At 37.9% G+C, this 15,084-nt stretch overlaps 1 protein-coding gene across 2 annotated transcripts in view; it reads left to right on the forward strand.

Moving 5' to 3' along the window:
* TRAPPC11 (trafficking protein particle complex subunit 11) overlaps positions 1–15,084 on the forward strand; it is a 54,155-nt gene that overhangs the window by 22,287 nt on the left and 16,784 nt on the right. For both annotated transcript variants that reach the window (XM_008000369.3, XM_037994063.2), the window contains 13 exons: positions 564–657; positions 1,807–1,886; positions 1,975–2,053; positions 2,134–2,188; positions 2,523–2,668; positions 2,912–2,973; positions 3,099–3,231; positions 4,437–4,567; positions 9,494–9,649; positions 11,155–11,342; positions 11,795–11,943; positions 12,123–12,244; positions 12,811–12,930. In XM_008000369.3, coding sequence (XP_007998560.2) covers positions 564–657; positions 1,807–1,886; positions 1,975–2,053; positions 2,134–2,188; positions 2,523–2,668; positions 2,912–2,973; positions 3,099–3,231; positions 4,437–4,567; positions 9,494–9,649; positions 11,155–11,342; positions 11,795–11,943; positions 12,123–12,244; positions 12,811–12,930 — 1,515 coding nt within the window. The remainder of the gene's footprint in view (positions 1–563; positions 658–1,806; positions 1,887–1,974; positions 2,054–2,133; positions 2,189–2,522; positions 2,669–2,911; positions 2,974–3,098; positions 3,232–4,436; positions 4,568–9,493; positions 9,650–11,154; positions 11,343–11,794; positions 11,944–12,122; positions 12,245–12,810; positions 12,931–15,084) is intronic.

A 15,084-nucleotide genomic window follows, 5' to 3' on the forward strand; every position in this document is an offset into this window, starting at 1 on the left:
ATAAGTAATTTAGATTTTCATCCTTTTCCTTTTGAATGTTTTCTACATTTTTCATGTATTACATTTTGGTTTCAGAGGGAAAAGTTAAAAAGAAGAAAAAGCACTGTAAATCTGTCAGTTCTGGTGCCAGAAATATTCCCCCACAATACAGCACTTAATACAGAAGTGATAAAGAGGAGAAATAGTGTCTTCTGTGTAAAACTCCTTGTAACATTGTTTTCATTTACACAAATAGCATGTATGCATGTGAAATAAATATAGAGCATAATTTGTAATATATTTTTACTGGTTTATTAGAGCAAAGATTTAAAAAAGCGAAGAAATTACTGTGAAATATTCATCAGAATCAGATTGATTTTTATAAGACTACCTAAATATTAAATGAAACATTTTTAGCTTAATTTTTGTTAAAATTTATGTTAAAATATTCACAAATTTGATAATTGAATGTATGTTTGGTGGTTGTATTTATGAAAAGTTTTTTGTTCAGTCAAAGATTGGGCAAGAGTTGATTTGCAATGAGTTCCATAAACTATTATTTAGGTTTGTGTTTTAATTTACAGGCTTCTGTAATGTATCCCAATCCTGATCCCTTAGAAACACAAACAGGCGTTCTTGACTTTTATGGACAAAGATCATGGCGACAAGGAATACTAAGTAAATAATTTTTCCCTCCATCCTTTCCTGTCAACCTCAAAAGGCAGCAATAGCTATAATAGATTTTCCATTGGCTGCATGTGCATAAGAAATTATGTTGAAGTAAAAATGTGTGCTTTTTAAACATTGTTTTCATTTTTAGAATGCTTTGTATGTATCACTACATCTTAGAGTGACTTTATAATTAAAGTCGTTGATGTGATTAAAACATTTATCTGGGTGTGGTGGCACATGCCTGTAGTCCCATCTACTTGGGAGACTGAGGCGGAAGGATCACAACTGTGAACAGCCACTGCACTCCAGACTGGGCAACATAGTGAGACGTCATCTCAAAAAAAAAAAAGTACAACATTTGAACATCTTTTGTTTTAAATGACACATGCCACTGCTGTCTTATTTCAATATTTTAATTCCAGTTAACTGTAACAATTGATTTGACTTTTTAAAACAGCATTAACTTGTATTACCTTAAAAACAATTTCTCTGCATTTTTTTTAATGCTTTATACATAATTTAATTCAAGCAATTGAACTAGAACTGTTAAATTACTGGCTAGGCAAAGTGGCTCATGCCTGTAATCCCAGCACTTTGGGAGGCCAAGGCGGGAGGATTGCTTGAGGCCAGGAGTTTGAGACCAGCATGGGCACCATAGTGAGACCCCATCTCTACAAAAAAATACAAAAATTAGCCACACATAGTGGCACGTGCCTGTAGTCCCAGCTACTTGGAAGACTGAGATGGGAGGATCACTTGAGCCTAGGAGGTTGATGCTGTAATGAGCTATGATTGTACCACTGCACTCCAGCCTGGGCAACAGAGCAAGACCCCGTCTCAAAAAAAGAAAAAAAGGAAATTATTTAATCTCCAGTGAGTGTATCCTCTATAGAGGATGATATTGACATTGCTTTTCAGATCATTGATTCCAGTAGATAGAAGAACATGGAGCTCAATAATGTTCCCATCAGAACAGAACACGGAAGTTTCCATGTTAATAAAGCTGCCTCTTAGCATCTTTAAGATTCTAGAATGTTGAAGAATCTGAACTGATTATATTAAATAAAGGTTTCAAGGAGTGTGCACATACAATATTCATGTGAACATTTATATTAAATGAGCTATCTAGAATGGGTTGTGTCTCATCTTATGCAGGTTTTGATCTTTCTGATCCTGAAAAAGAAAAGGTGGGAGTTCTTGCCATTCAGCTGAAGGAGAGAAATGTTGCTCACTCTGTAAGTTTTGTGTCCAATATAAACTTTTTTACACTGTTAAAAAAATATATTTGTATTGAAATGTTTTGCACTCTACTTTTTCTACTAGGAAATCATCATAGCTCTGCTGAGCAATGCTGTTGCACAGTTCAAGAAGTACAAGTGCCCGCGAATGAAAAGTCACCTAAGTATGTATCCACAAACGTCACCATTGCATGCAACTTTGAATGACTTTAAATTACATACATAAATCTTCTTTCCTTTATAGTGGTTCAGATGGGAGAGGAATATTATTACGCAAAGGATTATACCAAAGCTTTGAAGTGAGTCTTGTTCACGATTTACTTTTACAAGTATTTGGATTATCTGAAGTGAAATTGAAATAGAAATCGGTGTGGAAGGAGTTCGTATTTTCACGTTTATTTCTATTGCTGTTAAACTCCATTTTGTAATGTGTTTTCAAGTGCCATTAATGGCACAATCTTTTTCAGCACTTTAAGAAATCTCACGTTTAGCTAAATATGGGAATAGCTGGTCAACCATCTCAGTAAGATTTTTCTAAACTTACATAAAATGAGGAAAATACTTTTTTCTCCATGAACTCTTCAAACCCTTTCTTGTGAAGCCGGTTCAGTATTACGTTTTGTCTTCTTTGAGGTTGCTGGATTATGTGATGTGTGATTATCGGAGTGAAGGGTGGTGGACTCTGCTCACGTCTATATTAACTACAGCTCTGAAGTGCTCCTACCTCATGGCCCAATTAAAGGATTACATTACTTACTCCCTAGAACTCCTTGGCAGAGGTAACGTGATGTTTTTTGAGTAAAATTCTTGATATATAAAATTATTTAGCACCTTTAAGCTTTTTAAAATTTAAAGAATAATTCAGTTCCAGAGAATTAGTATGCTTTTACTATGTGCAAATCACTGTGCTTGGTCATCTTAAAGAGGTATTTATTGTTATATAAAGTTTTTAAAACAATAAATAGGGGTAGTAGACTTAATTATAAGTACTTACAATGTTTTTCCTTCATTCTTCATACTAGCTTCAACTCTGAAAGATGACCAAAAGTCTCGGATAGAAAAGAACCTCATAAATGTTTTAATGGTAGGTTGGAATTGTTTATATAGAGTGTGGTATTAGGAATATGTATACCTATCTCTATATCAACTAATGCAAGTCATGGTTTTTTTTCAACTAGTTGAATGAATGTTAACTCTGTGTTGATGCAGAATGAAAGTCCTGATCCAGAACCCGACTGTGATATCTTCGCTGTGAAAACTGCTCAGAAGCTGTGGGCAGACCGAATTTCTCTGGCTGGCAGCAATATTTTCACAATAGGAGTACAGGACTTTGTGCCATTTGGTAGGTAGCTAACATCTACAGTATGATGTCAGAGAAATTGTCTTTTTCTACAAAATGAATAGATGCAGAATAATAAACATAAAAGTCAAGAAAGAATTTTCAAAGTATAATCATGTTACAGATAAACTGATTTTTGTGTGTGTATCCCCTCAGTGACTTATAAAGATAGTTAGGATCTTAAATACTTGATTTATGTTTTAAGATATACTTTGCTCATTTGTAGTTCAGGTGTTATTGAAAACACTTGATACTTATTTAAAAGGTTTTGCTTTACTGTCTAGGTAGGTATTTTGAAATAATAAATTATTTTCTTTTTCGTTTAAAATCTTGTCATCTACATTTCAAGAGTAGCTGTATTTTTAAAATTAAAGATGGTTTTGAAGCTATATTTATTTACATTTTATTTTATATTATTTATGTATTTATTTTATTTTTCTTTTTTGAGGCAGGGTCTCACTCTGCTGCCCAGGCTGGAGTGCAGTGGTATGATGTCAGCTCACTGCAACCTCTGCCTCCCAGGTTCAAGCGATTCTCCTGTCTCAGCCTCCTGACTAGCTGGGATTACTTATAGGCGTGCACTACCGTGCCCAGCTAATTTTTGTATTTTTAGCAGAGTTGGGGTTTCACCGTGTTGGCCAGGCTGGTATTGAACTTCTGACCTTGGGTGATCTGCCCGCCTGAGCCTCCCAAAGTGCTGGAATTACAGGCATGAGCCACCACACCTGGCCTATTTATTATTATTTTTGAGATAGAGTCTCGCTCTGTCGTCCAGGCTGGAGGGCAGTGGTGTGACCTTGGTTTACTGCAACCTCCACCTCCTGGGTTCAAGTGATTCTCCTGCCTCAGCCTCCCTAGTAGTTGGGATTATAGGTGTACACTACCATGCCCGGCTAATTTTTGTATTTTTAGTAGAGACAAGGTTTCACCATGTTGGCCAGGCTGCTCTCAAACTCCTGACCTCAAGAGATCCGCCTGCCTTGGCCTCCCAGAGTGCTGGGATTACAGGCGTGAGCCACTGCGCTCAGCCTAAATTTTATTTTTGTAATAAAAAGAGCTCATTTGTCTCTTGAAATGCCTTAAGTGCAGAAGTCAGGAAGAATGGTCAGTGCAGATGTATCTTTCTGAAGAATGAATTTGGTTGACAGGATGTTGTGGGTCATGGGTGTCTGCTTGTGCATAACGCAGCCCTTGTGTTTTGTTTCTAGTACAATGCAAAGCCAAGTTTCATGCCCCAAGTTTTCATGTTGATGTTCCCGTTGAGTTTGATATTTATCTGAAGGCTGATTGTCCACATCCCATTAGGTTTTCCAAGCTCTGTGTCAGCTTTAATAACCAGGTAATGGTGCCGTTTCATGTGTTTTTACCACGTTTATCTTATTGTAGCTTGTGTTAAACTAAATAAAATGAGCTTAGTGAATTTTATGTCTTAATGGTTTCATAGTAACAAATGAACTTTGGTAAGGTCTATGTAAAAATATATTTCTAGGGCCAGGCATGGTGGCTCATGTCTGTAATCCCAGCACTTTGGGAGACCGAGGTGGGCAGATCACAAGGTCAAGAGATCGAGACCATCCTGGCCAAGATGGTGAAACCCCATCTCTACTAAAAATACAAAAAAATTTCCTGGGTGTGGTGGCACGTGCCTCTAGTCACAGCTACTCGGGAGGCTGAGGCAGGAGAATCACTTGAACTCGGGAGGCGGAGATTACAGTGAGCTGAGATTGTGCCACTGCACTCCAGCCTGGGCTACAGAGTGAGACTCCGTCTCAAAAAAAATAATAATTTTATATATATGTATATGTATACACACACACACACACATTTATATTTCTAAACTTCTAGCAATTCAAGTTTACATTTTGCTTACTCCAATTTTTGTTTTCATTCTATGTTTATGAAGTCTAAGAATTCTCTGTGTTTGTGTGTATATATATGTACCCACACAGTGTATATATATATACTTTTTAATTTTGTCTTTTTTGAAATGGGATCTTGCTCTGTTGCCCAGGCTAGAGTATATTGATACAATCATAGCTCACTGTAGCCTCAACCTTTTGGACTCAAGAGATCCTCCCACCTCAGCCCCCTAAGTAGCTGGAACTACAGGCACCTGCCCCATGTCTAGCTAATTTTTGTATTTTTTGTAGAGACAGGGTTTCGCCATGTTGCCCAGGCTGGTCTCAAACTCCTGGGCTCCAGTGATCCACTGACTGAATTCAGCCTCCCAGAGTGTTAGGATTACAGGTGTGAGGCACCACATCTGGCCTTATATTTTTTTATAATGTATACTTGAATTCCAAATAAGGTATGTTCAGAATGAACAAAATTTAAAAAATAATTTGGTTTATATTCTACTTCAGCATTATTAGTTAATGTTACTAGTTTATGGTTATGAAACTAATTTATGTTTAACACTTAAAAAATTGAAATGGACTAGATGGATATAATGTGAAAAGTAAATGTCTTCTTTCCACTCCATTCTCCCACACACCCTCTATGTTAACTTCTTGAATAACCTAGACATTTTCTAGGCACGAATATATAAGCAACTATTTTTGTTGCAGAATTGGGATCATATCATATTTCCTGCATTTGAATATATTTGAAGCATTATATAGTATATTGTCAAGTACCACATTACAACTGTGTTATAAACTCACTTAGTAGATAATCATCTTTTGATTACCCAGAAAGTATAGTGAATCTTTCACCAACAAGCATTTATTGAGAGTTAGATATTCTTAACATGCTGAATCTGAGTATAGCATATGTCGACCTCATTAAAATGTAGGCATTCTGGGGACAAGGGCCAGGACAGAATCAAAGATTGTCCAAGTAGGTAATGAAGACTAAATTACATTGTGTAGGCTAGAAAGAAGTACAGCTATAGTGGGCATGCCAGAGAAAGTGGAGGGAGTTCCAAGAATGAAGATGAAATTACAATAGGTCCAAAAGATGGGAGGGGAGAACATGTTTGGCAATGAGAAAACACTGCATGGAAAGAGAAGTGCACAATCTGTGTTTCTGGGAAAGTGAAGCCTCACTAGATGAGAGGGTTTATAATGCTGGGTAGTGGGAAGTAAGGCCAGGTGGCTTAAAGGAGCCTTGAAGAGTTAAGCGGGGATAGGCTAGCAAATAGATGTCTGTCAAGATTTATTCATTCTTTTATCTGTGTTTTATTTATTGGTTGGTGATAAAGAAATGATATTATCTGTTTTATTAGAATTTGATTTATAAGAAATGAGAAATATCTCTGTAATATAAATGATTAGATGAAGCTGGGTCACCTGAAGATCAGTATGTTTTATTCAACTTCAGACCCTTACCCAGGGTTTTCCTCTAATCAGTTTGAGAATTTTATTTTGTTGTGTGTGTGTGCATGTGTGTGTGGCTTTTTGTTTTTTGGTTTTTTTGAGACCAGGCCGCACTCTATCTCCCAGGCAGAGTGCAGTGGCTCCATCTTGACTTACTGCAGCCTTACTCTCCCAGGCTCAAGTGATCCTCGCACCCCAGCCTCCTCTGAGGAGCTGGGACTACAGGCACATGCCACCTTGTGCAGCTAATTTTTGTGTTTTTTTTAAAATAGAGATGGGGTGTTGCTCTTTTGCCCAGGCTGGTCTCGAACTCCTGGGCTCAAGGAGCCCACCCACTTCAGCCTCCCAAAGTTCTGGGATTATAAGTGTGAGCCATCATGCCTGGCCCAGTTTCAGAATTTTAAAGCAAGAGCATGAAATTTATTCTTAAAGTTTTAAGAAACTTTAGTAGCAAAATAGAAACAATATCATGGAAGCCAAATAGAGGCTCTTTATATTAATCCACGTACAAAAGTACAAGTGTTGGAATTAAGATGCTGGTGTTGGGAATGGAGATTTAGGGATACAAGAGGCATTTAAAAATAGATAAATCTGCATTGCCGAGTACATATAGTGGCTGAAAAGTGGGGATAGCATGAATGAAGGACAGAAGCTCTTATACATGCCCTTTCCTCTGCTTGAACTGGTTTGCCCTCTCCGACTAGTTCATTCCTCCTTGCCTTTTCTCACTTAAAAGCATCACTTCTTCAAGGAAGCCTCCCCTGACTTACGTGACTGAATCACTTAGCCAGGCTCTCATAGCCTTAGTACTACTAATCACACTGGTTTCACCGTTGTCTGTGTGATTATTTGGTAAATTACCTGTTTTCCTTACTAGAATCTAAGCTCTGCAAGGGAAGAATGGCAGGGTTTTTTTTGTGTGTGTTTTGTTTGTTTTGTTCATTATGAAATTAGAGGGTCAAAACAAGGACTCTTTTTTTGGAAAAAAAAAAAAAAAAAAAAAAAAGATACTCTGTTGCACAAGCTGGAGTGCAGTGATGTGATCATAGCTCATCTCAGCCTCAAACTCCTGGGCTCAAGTGAAGTATGGGGACTCTTATTTTACTTTTCCCTTAATAGCCTACTATTTCATTTCTTTTCTTTCCTTTTTTTTTTTTTTTTAACAAAAAACATAAACTACTACAATTAAAAACTAATAAAAACTCTAAAATGGAATGTAAAGCAATTAGTTTTAAAGTTTAGATTATATTCTGAATATATCTTATTTGAAATTCAAAATACAGGCCAGGCGCAGTGGCTTACGCCTATAATCCCAGCACTTTGGGAGGCCAAGGTGGGCGGATCACTCCATCTCTACTAAAAGTATAAAAATTAGCTGGACTTGTTGGTGGGTGCTTGTAGTCTCAGCTACTTGGGAGGCTGAGGCATGAGAATTGCTTGAACCTGGAAGTCGGAGGTTGTAATGAGCTGAAATTGTGCCGTTGCATTTCTAGCCTGGGCAATGGAGTGAGATTCTGTCTTAAAAGAAAAGAAATTCACAATATAAACCATAAGACAAAAAGTAGAGTAGGTTTTATAAGCATGGAATAGAAATGAAAATTAGTGGGAAAGTATAAAACTTGAACTGTGTAAGAGTTTCTATGAAGGTAACTTATATGCTGGGATTGAAGATGGCTCTTGGAAAGGTCTTGATATTTATTGAGCAGGTGAGAATGGTGATTCTGTAGATAGAAACATGAAAGATATCTTCCTTTACTCATCTGTGAGGATTGTTCTCTTCTGGGAAGGCAGATGCACATTCACTTTGGGACATGCTGAGTTTCAGGTGGTAGTGGACATGTCCTCTAGACAGTTGTGGATATAAGCTTGTAATTAAGGAAATAAGACAGGGCCGGGCGCGGTGGCTCAAGCCTGTAATCCCAGCACTTTGGGAGGCCGAGACGGGCGGATCGCAAGGTCAGGAGATCGAGACCATCCTGGCTAACACGGTGAAACTCCGTCTCTACTAAAAAATATGAAAAACTAGCCGGGCGTGGTGGCGGGCGCCTGTAGTCCCAGCTACTCGGGAGGCTGAGGCAGGAGAATGGCGTGAACCTGGGAGGCGGAGTTTGCAGTGAGCTGAGATCCGGCCACTGCACTCCAGCCTGGGCAACAGAGCGAGACTCTGTCTCAAAAAAAAAAAGGAAATAAGACAGAATAGGACAACTGTATGTGAGAGATACTAGCAACAATGGTGTGGTGTATGTGGAAACAAATACATTTTCCAATGAAGTGAACGTAGAGAGAAATGAAGACCTGAAAGAAAGCAAAGGAATGGGGCTGGGCTTGGTGGCTCATGCCTGTAATCCCAACACTTTTGGAGGCTGAGGCAGGAGGATCACTTGAGCCCAGGAAGTTTGAAATCAGCCTTGGCAACATAGTGAGACCCCATCTCTACAAAAAATAGAAAAATTAATTGTGTGTGATGGTACATGCCCATGGTCCCACCTACTTTGGAGACTGAGGTGGGACTATCCCTTGGGTCCAAAAGGTTGAGGCTGCAGTGAGCCGAGATCATGCCACTGCACTCCAGGTGGGAAAAACAGGAAGGAACTAAGCGGTACGAGAAACCCGAAAGATTATAGCATCACAGAAGCCAAGTAAAAAAAGACTCTTCAAGAAAAGGAGGTGATAAGCAGTAGTGTCCAGCACAACAAAGAACAAACTGTTTCTCTGGGAGAGAGGTATCTAAATATTTTCAAAAAGCAGTTCATGTGTAGTGAATTGTTTTATTATGGCAGTAGTGAGTGGATAAGTGCCTCTATTTGGCATAAAAATACTTCCTTTTATTAGTCACCCTTCATAGTGCTTCAGTGTTTGTGGAGTTAAAACTAAATGAGCTCCAAAGCACTTGGCATTTAGTGTTAGCAGACATCTGACATTTGATGACCTCTCTTCACCTCTTTCAGGAATACAACCAGTTTTGTGTAATAGAAGAAGCATCCAAAGCAAACGAAGTTTTAGAAAATCCAACTCAAGGAAAGATGTGCCTAGTTCCTGGTAAAACAAGAAAACTGTTATTTAAGTTTGTTGCGAAAACTGAGGATGTGGGAAAGAAAATTGAGGTTAGTTATGAAATTTGTTTAAAAATATTTTTAATAATAAAAGCATGTTTATATCAGAATATTTTAAATAATACAAAAGCTTATTAAGTAAAAAATGAAAATCTTTTACCTGGACTTCCTAAAGAAAACCATTCATAATAGTTTGGGAAGTTTCCTTCCAGACTTTTTTCTGTGAACTACTTGTGGTATAAATTTTTTTTCAATTAAAAAATTGAGAATATATGTAATAAACTGTAGCTGGCTTTTATCACTTGATAATGTATATTAGATATTATTTCTTATTAGTACATAAACCAATATTGTTTTTTAATGACTACATAATCAGTTAAGGAGTTTTAAGCAATGTATATTATGTAATATAGCAAATATATTTTTTATGTTATTCAGACTGAATATCTTTTGATGTTTACACATTACTGAGTACATATTCTTAAAGAAAAATGAGCATATATATTTTAAAGATTGATATAGTATAGATAATTGAAATGCCTTTTAGAAATATAGGATCTAGGTAATATCGTTATTGAGCATAAACTCTGGAGCCAAACTGTATGGGTTTAAATTGCAGCTGTCTAGCTTACTAGCTTGTGGCCCTGGGCAGTTACTTAGCTTCTTTGTGTCTTCTCAGTGTATTCATCTGTAAAATGGGGATCTTAAGAGTACTAATCTCTTAGGATTTCATGAGAATTAAATCAGCTAGTTAATGTAACTTGCTTGGAATAGTGATTAGCACACAGTAAGCACTCATTAAGTGCTTGTTTTTCATGACTTGAATGGGAATGGTTAGTTAGCTAATCTAAACTTGGTACCATTGCTAAGATAAATGGTTTATAAAGTTGTACTACCAATGTTCCCATAACAGTTTCTGTGAACATGTTTTTATTTTCACCAGTATCCAGAATTGTTTGCTTATTCGTTAAAAAAAAAAAACTTCATGATTTTGACTAAATGCCCTAATTGCATATTTGATTTTGTCATGCCTAAGGAAACTTACTAGACATAAATTATAATGAGTAAGCCTATTTTGAGTCCTTTGGTTACATGGTTTTAGTTGAATAGAACATGTATTCAATTCATAAAGCATTTTATTGCTAATACTATAAATATTTTCAGGAAAAATATTTGTGGAATCAGAAATTAGGTTATAATGTATCCATAGCCATCACAATATTTATTTCATTCAGCAACTCCTAATTGAGCATTCATTACATCAGGGACTATGCCAGATGCTAAAATCATAACACTACTGTACAATCAGTCTCTCAATACAAAGTCAGGTTATTGTCTCTGTTTTAAAGGTGAAACCTGTTTAAAGTTGGAACCCAGAGCGCAGTTAGTCTCTGTCCCAGCCCGAGTAAGACCTTAATAGTGGATGTTCTGACTTCTGTCACACTGGGGGTCTCTAGATGAACTCCATGGTCTAGCAGTCGACGATGTAATTTTGGTGAGAGGGGATGGTAACAAGCACATACGAGATGCCATTTCTGACACCTTTTTTTTTTTAGATTACTTCAGTGGATCTTGCTCTGGGCAATGAGATGGGAAGATGTGTGGTTTTAAATTGGCAGGGAGGAGGAGGAGATGCTGCTTCCTCCCAAGAAGCCCTACAGGCAGCTCGGTCTTTCAAAAGGCGACCTAAGCTACCTGACAATGAAGTTCACTGGGACAGCATTATAATTCAGGCAAGCACGATGTGAGTCTGCTTTGCTAAGCTGGTATTAAAGGTCACCCTCTTATTTCTTTACCTATTTTTTTTTTTTTTTTTTTGGAGACAGAGTCTCTCTCTTGCCCAGGCTGGGGTACAGTGGTGTGATCATGACTCACTATACCCTTGACCACCTGAGCTCAAACGATCCTCCCACCGCAGGTGCCACCCTTGCCTTCCCCAGTAGTTGGGACTACAGCCAGGTGCCACCATGCCTGACTAATTTTTGTATTTTTTCTGGAGATCAGGGTCTTACTATGCTGCCCAGGCTTGTTTCAAACCCCTGGGCTCAGACGATCCTCCTGCCTCAGCCTCCCAAACTGCTGGGATTACAGGCCTGAGCCTCCACACCCAGCCTCTTATTTCTTTTAAATACTTTATTTAAATAATTTTCTTGCTTTTTTTTTAATCGGTTACTTAGCTAAGGTTTCTTTTCAAAGGATCATTTCCAGAGTTCCAAACATTTCTGTACATCTGCGACATGAGCCCCCTGCTCTGACTAATGAAATGTATTGTTTGGTGGTGACTGTTCAATCCCATGAAAAGACCCAAATCAGAGATGTGAAGCTCACCGCTGGCTTAAAACCAGGTAAGCATTCCTTTTTGTAAGTTTGATCAGTATTAATCCAACATTAAATAAGCATCAGTGATGTCAACTCTAGGACTCTTGTTTAAAAGAAGGTATGGCATAGTGCTCTTCACATAGTATTGATTATTGGGATAATGTTTGAATTCTTTGTTTTGAAGAACCAATATTAACTCTTTTAGGACAGGATGCCAATTTAACTCAGAAAACTCACGTGACTCTTCATGGAACAGAACTGTGCGATGAATCCTACCCAGCTTTACTCACTGACATTCCTGTTGGAGACTTACATCCAGGGGAACAGGTAAACTTGGTCAACTGGGATTGAAGAGGAAATCGATTAGTTTGTAGTTTTAAATATATAGTGAGTTTTTAACAGTTCAGAGCATTTTAACAGCGTATTCTCGTACTGAAAAAGTGATTTAACTAATGAACATTTCATACACATTTTACATACTTAAATGTGTAAAATGTCTTAAGCAGTTTTTCTGCAAGGGAATTTAGAAAACATGCTTAACAGGAATTAGTTGGCTAATAAAATACCATTGTTTGTAACTTAGTGCAGTAACTTCTCAGTCAACTTCTGCTTCCAAACTAGATACAAAAATGTTTTGGAAGTTGAGAGTAATAATCTCTAAAAGATGCAGTAGTAATGATCCCACCCTTATGCTCTGGCCAGAGTGTAATCAGAGGGCTCTTCTACAATGGCAGCTTTGGTCAGTTACATTGTAACGTTCTGTAAAAGTGATAAGGAATTTAGCCAGTTGGTATAGATAAGCTCTAGAAGGTGGGAACACTATCCTAGAATATATATCGAGAGGAAATATCTGTAAAATTAAATGTTAAATTACAACATTTATTTTGTTACAGCTGGAAAAAATGTTGTATGTTCGCTGTGGAACAGTGGGTTCGAGAATGTTTCTTGTATACGTTTCTTACCTGATCAATACAATCGCTGAAGGAAAAGAAATTGTTTGCAAATGCCACAAGGTACTTTTTTTATAACTACTTTATGAAGCGTCATATGTGGAGTCGTTCCATTCTATGTTATTTTAGTGTACCTATGAAATAAGCAGCTTGGGTGCTTATAGTCTGTTATAAATTTTAATTAAACTTTTAAAAAAATCACTTATGTTGAGTTTTGTTGAGGCTGGCATTCACTGCTCAAACATTAAACAGAAAATTGGCTTATATGGCTTTTTTTTTTTGAGACAGAGTTTTGCCCTTGTTGCCCAGGCTGGAGTGCAGTGGCACGATCTCGGCTCACTACAACCTCCACCACCCGGGTTCAAGCGATTCTCCTGCCTCAGCCTCCCGAGTAGCTGGAATTACAGGCATGCAGCACCACGCCCAGCTAATTTTTTGGATTTTTAGTAGAGACGGGGTTTCTCCCTGTTGGTCAGGCTGGTCTTGAACTCCCAACCTCAGCTGATCTGCCCACCTTGGCCTCCCAAAGTGCTGGGATTACAGGCGTGAGCCACTGTGCCTGGCCTATATGGCTTTTCATATAGAGGATCAACAGATTTGAGATCTCAAGCAAATCACACGTGAGATAAATTCTGTAAGTTGACTTATATATAGAAGGTTCTGGAGAAAAGGAGGTCTCCCTTTGAAAAAAAATTTTCTGTTATTAAAAAATACTGGTAAGAATTGTTTTTGGTAAGTGCACATAAAAGTGAAAATACGAACAATCGCAGTTACAGTTCACAACTCGAAGGTAACTGCTAACTCTTTGTATTTCTTTTTGGTCTCTTTTCTATTTCTAGAGATTTTGACAGGCCATGTTTCTAAATAGATTTAACTGTGCTGTATATAATGTTTATGTTCTCTTTTGTTAATAGAACATTGTGATACTTAGTGTCTTCTTGGTCCTGACAGTAATGTTGTCTTAGTTTTCTCTTAGGAATTGGGTCCTCAACCCAGCAGAGCAGAAGGCCTAGCAATGTGGGGATTTGTAGTTTTGTTACTGCACAGAGTCTGGGCTGTGGGCTATTTACAAGTCATTAGGAAAGAAAACCATCTCAAAATTGTTAGTATTTTCCAAGTGGGAGAGAAGAAGGCATGTAATGTACTGCTGAAAATTTCTCGTAGCCTGGTATAATACATAGAAGTCCTATATGGTAACTTAGGAGATAAGGGTGCCAATCTCAGCACATTATATCTATTGTCTCATCTGGTTTTTCTAACAACCCTGAGGATTATGAAACTGGGACTTAAAGAGACTGCATGAGTTGAGCATCCCAAATCCGAAAATTCAAAATCCAAAACTTTCTGGATTTTCAGATTTTCCAAAATCTGAAACTTTCTGAGAGCCAGCATGGCACTCAAAGGAAATGCTCCCAGGAGCATTTTGGATTTGGAATGCTCAACCAGTAAGTATAATCCAAATATTCCAAAATCCAGAAAATTGGAGACACTTCTGGCCCCAAGCATTTCAGATAACCTGTATAACTTTCCCAAGGTCACATCATTAGGTTCAAGGTCACAGAGCTAGTAAGTATGTATTGAGCCAGGATTAGAATTCATCTCTGTCTGGCATTACAGCCTGAGATTTTAACCTGTATGACCTTTTTTAAAGGTTTCTTACCAGGAGGTTGTGTTATTTGTTTTGAAAGATGAAATAACCCCATTTTATTTTCTTTTTTCTTTTTTTAAAAATTTGACATGGGGTCTCACTGTGTTGCCCAGCTTGGAGTGTAGTGGCACAATTTGGCTCACTGCAAACTCCACCTCCTGAGTTCAAGCAATCCTTCCATCTCAGCCTCCTGAGTAACTGGGACTACAGGTGTGCACCACCACACTCAGCAAATTTTTTGTATTTTTGGTAGAGACAGGGTTGTGCCATGTTGCTCAGGCTGGTCTCAAACTCCTGATCTCAAGCAATGTGCCCACCTCAGCCTCCCAAAGTGCTGGGATTACAGGTGTGAGCCACCATGCCCATCCCTCATTGTTTTTCTAACAGACTCTTTTAGAAAGGAGATGTAGCATGTTGGTTAAGAGTGTAGGCTCCATGACCAGTTTCAGTTCTGCTTCTATGCCTTTGTTACCTTCCGGCTATGTGACCTCATCTTAAAGTGGCAATCGTAGTAGCACTTGTTTCCTTGTGTGATTATGAACGTTATATAATACATGTATAGTGATGAT

The sequence above is a fragment of the Chlorocebus sabaeus genome, chromosome 7 (assembly GCF_047675955.1).
Source record: "Chlorocebus sabaeus isolate Y175 chromosome 7, mChlSab1.0.hap1, whole genome shotgun sequence".
Lineage (NCBI taxonomy): Eukaryota > Metazoa > Chordata > Mammalia > Primates > Cercopithecidae > Chlorocebus > Chlorocebus sabaeus.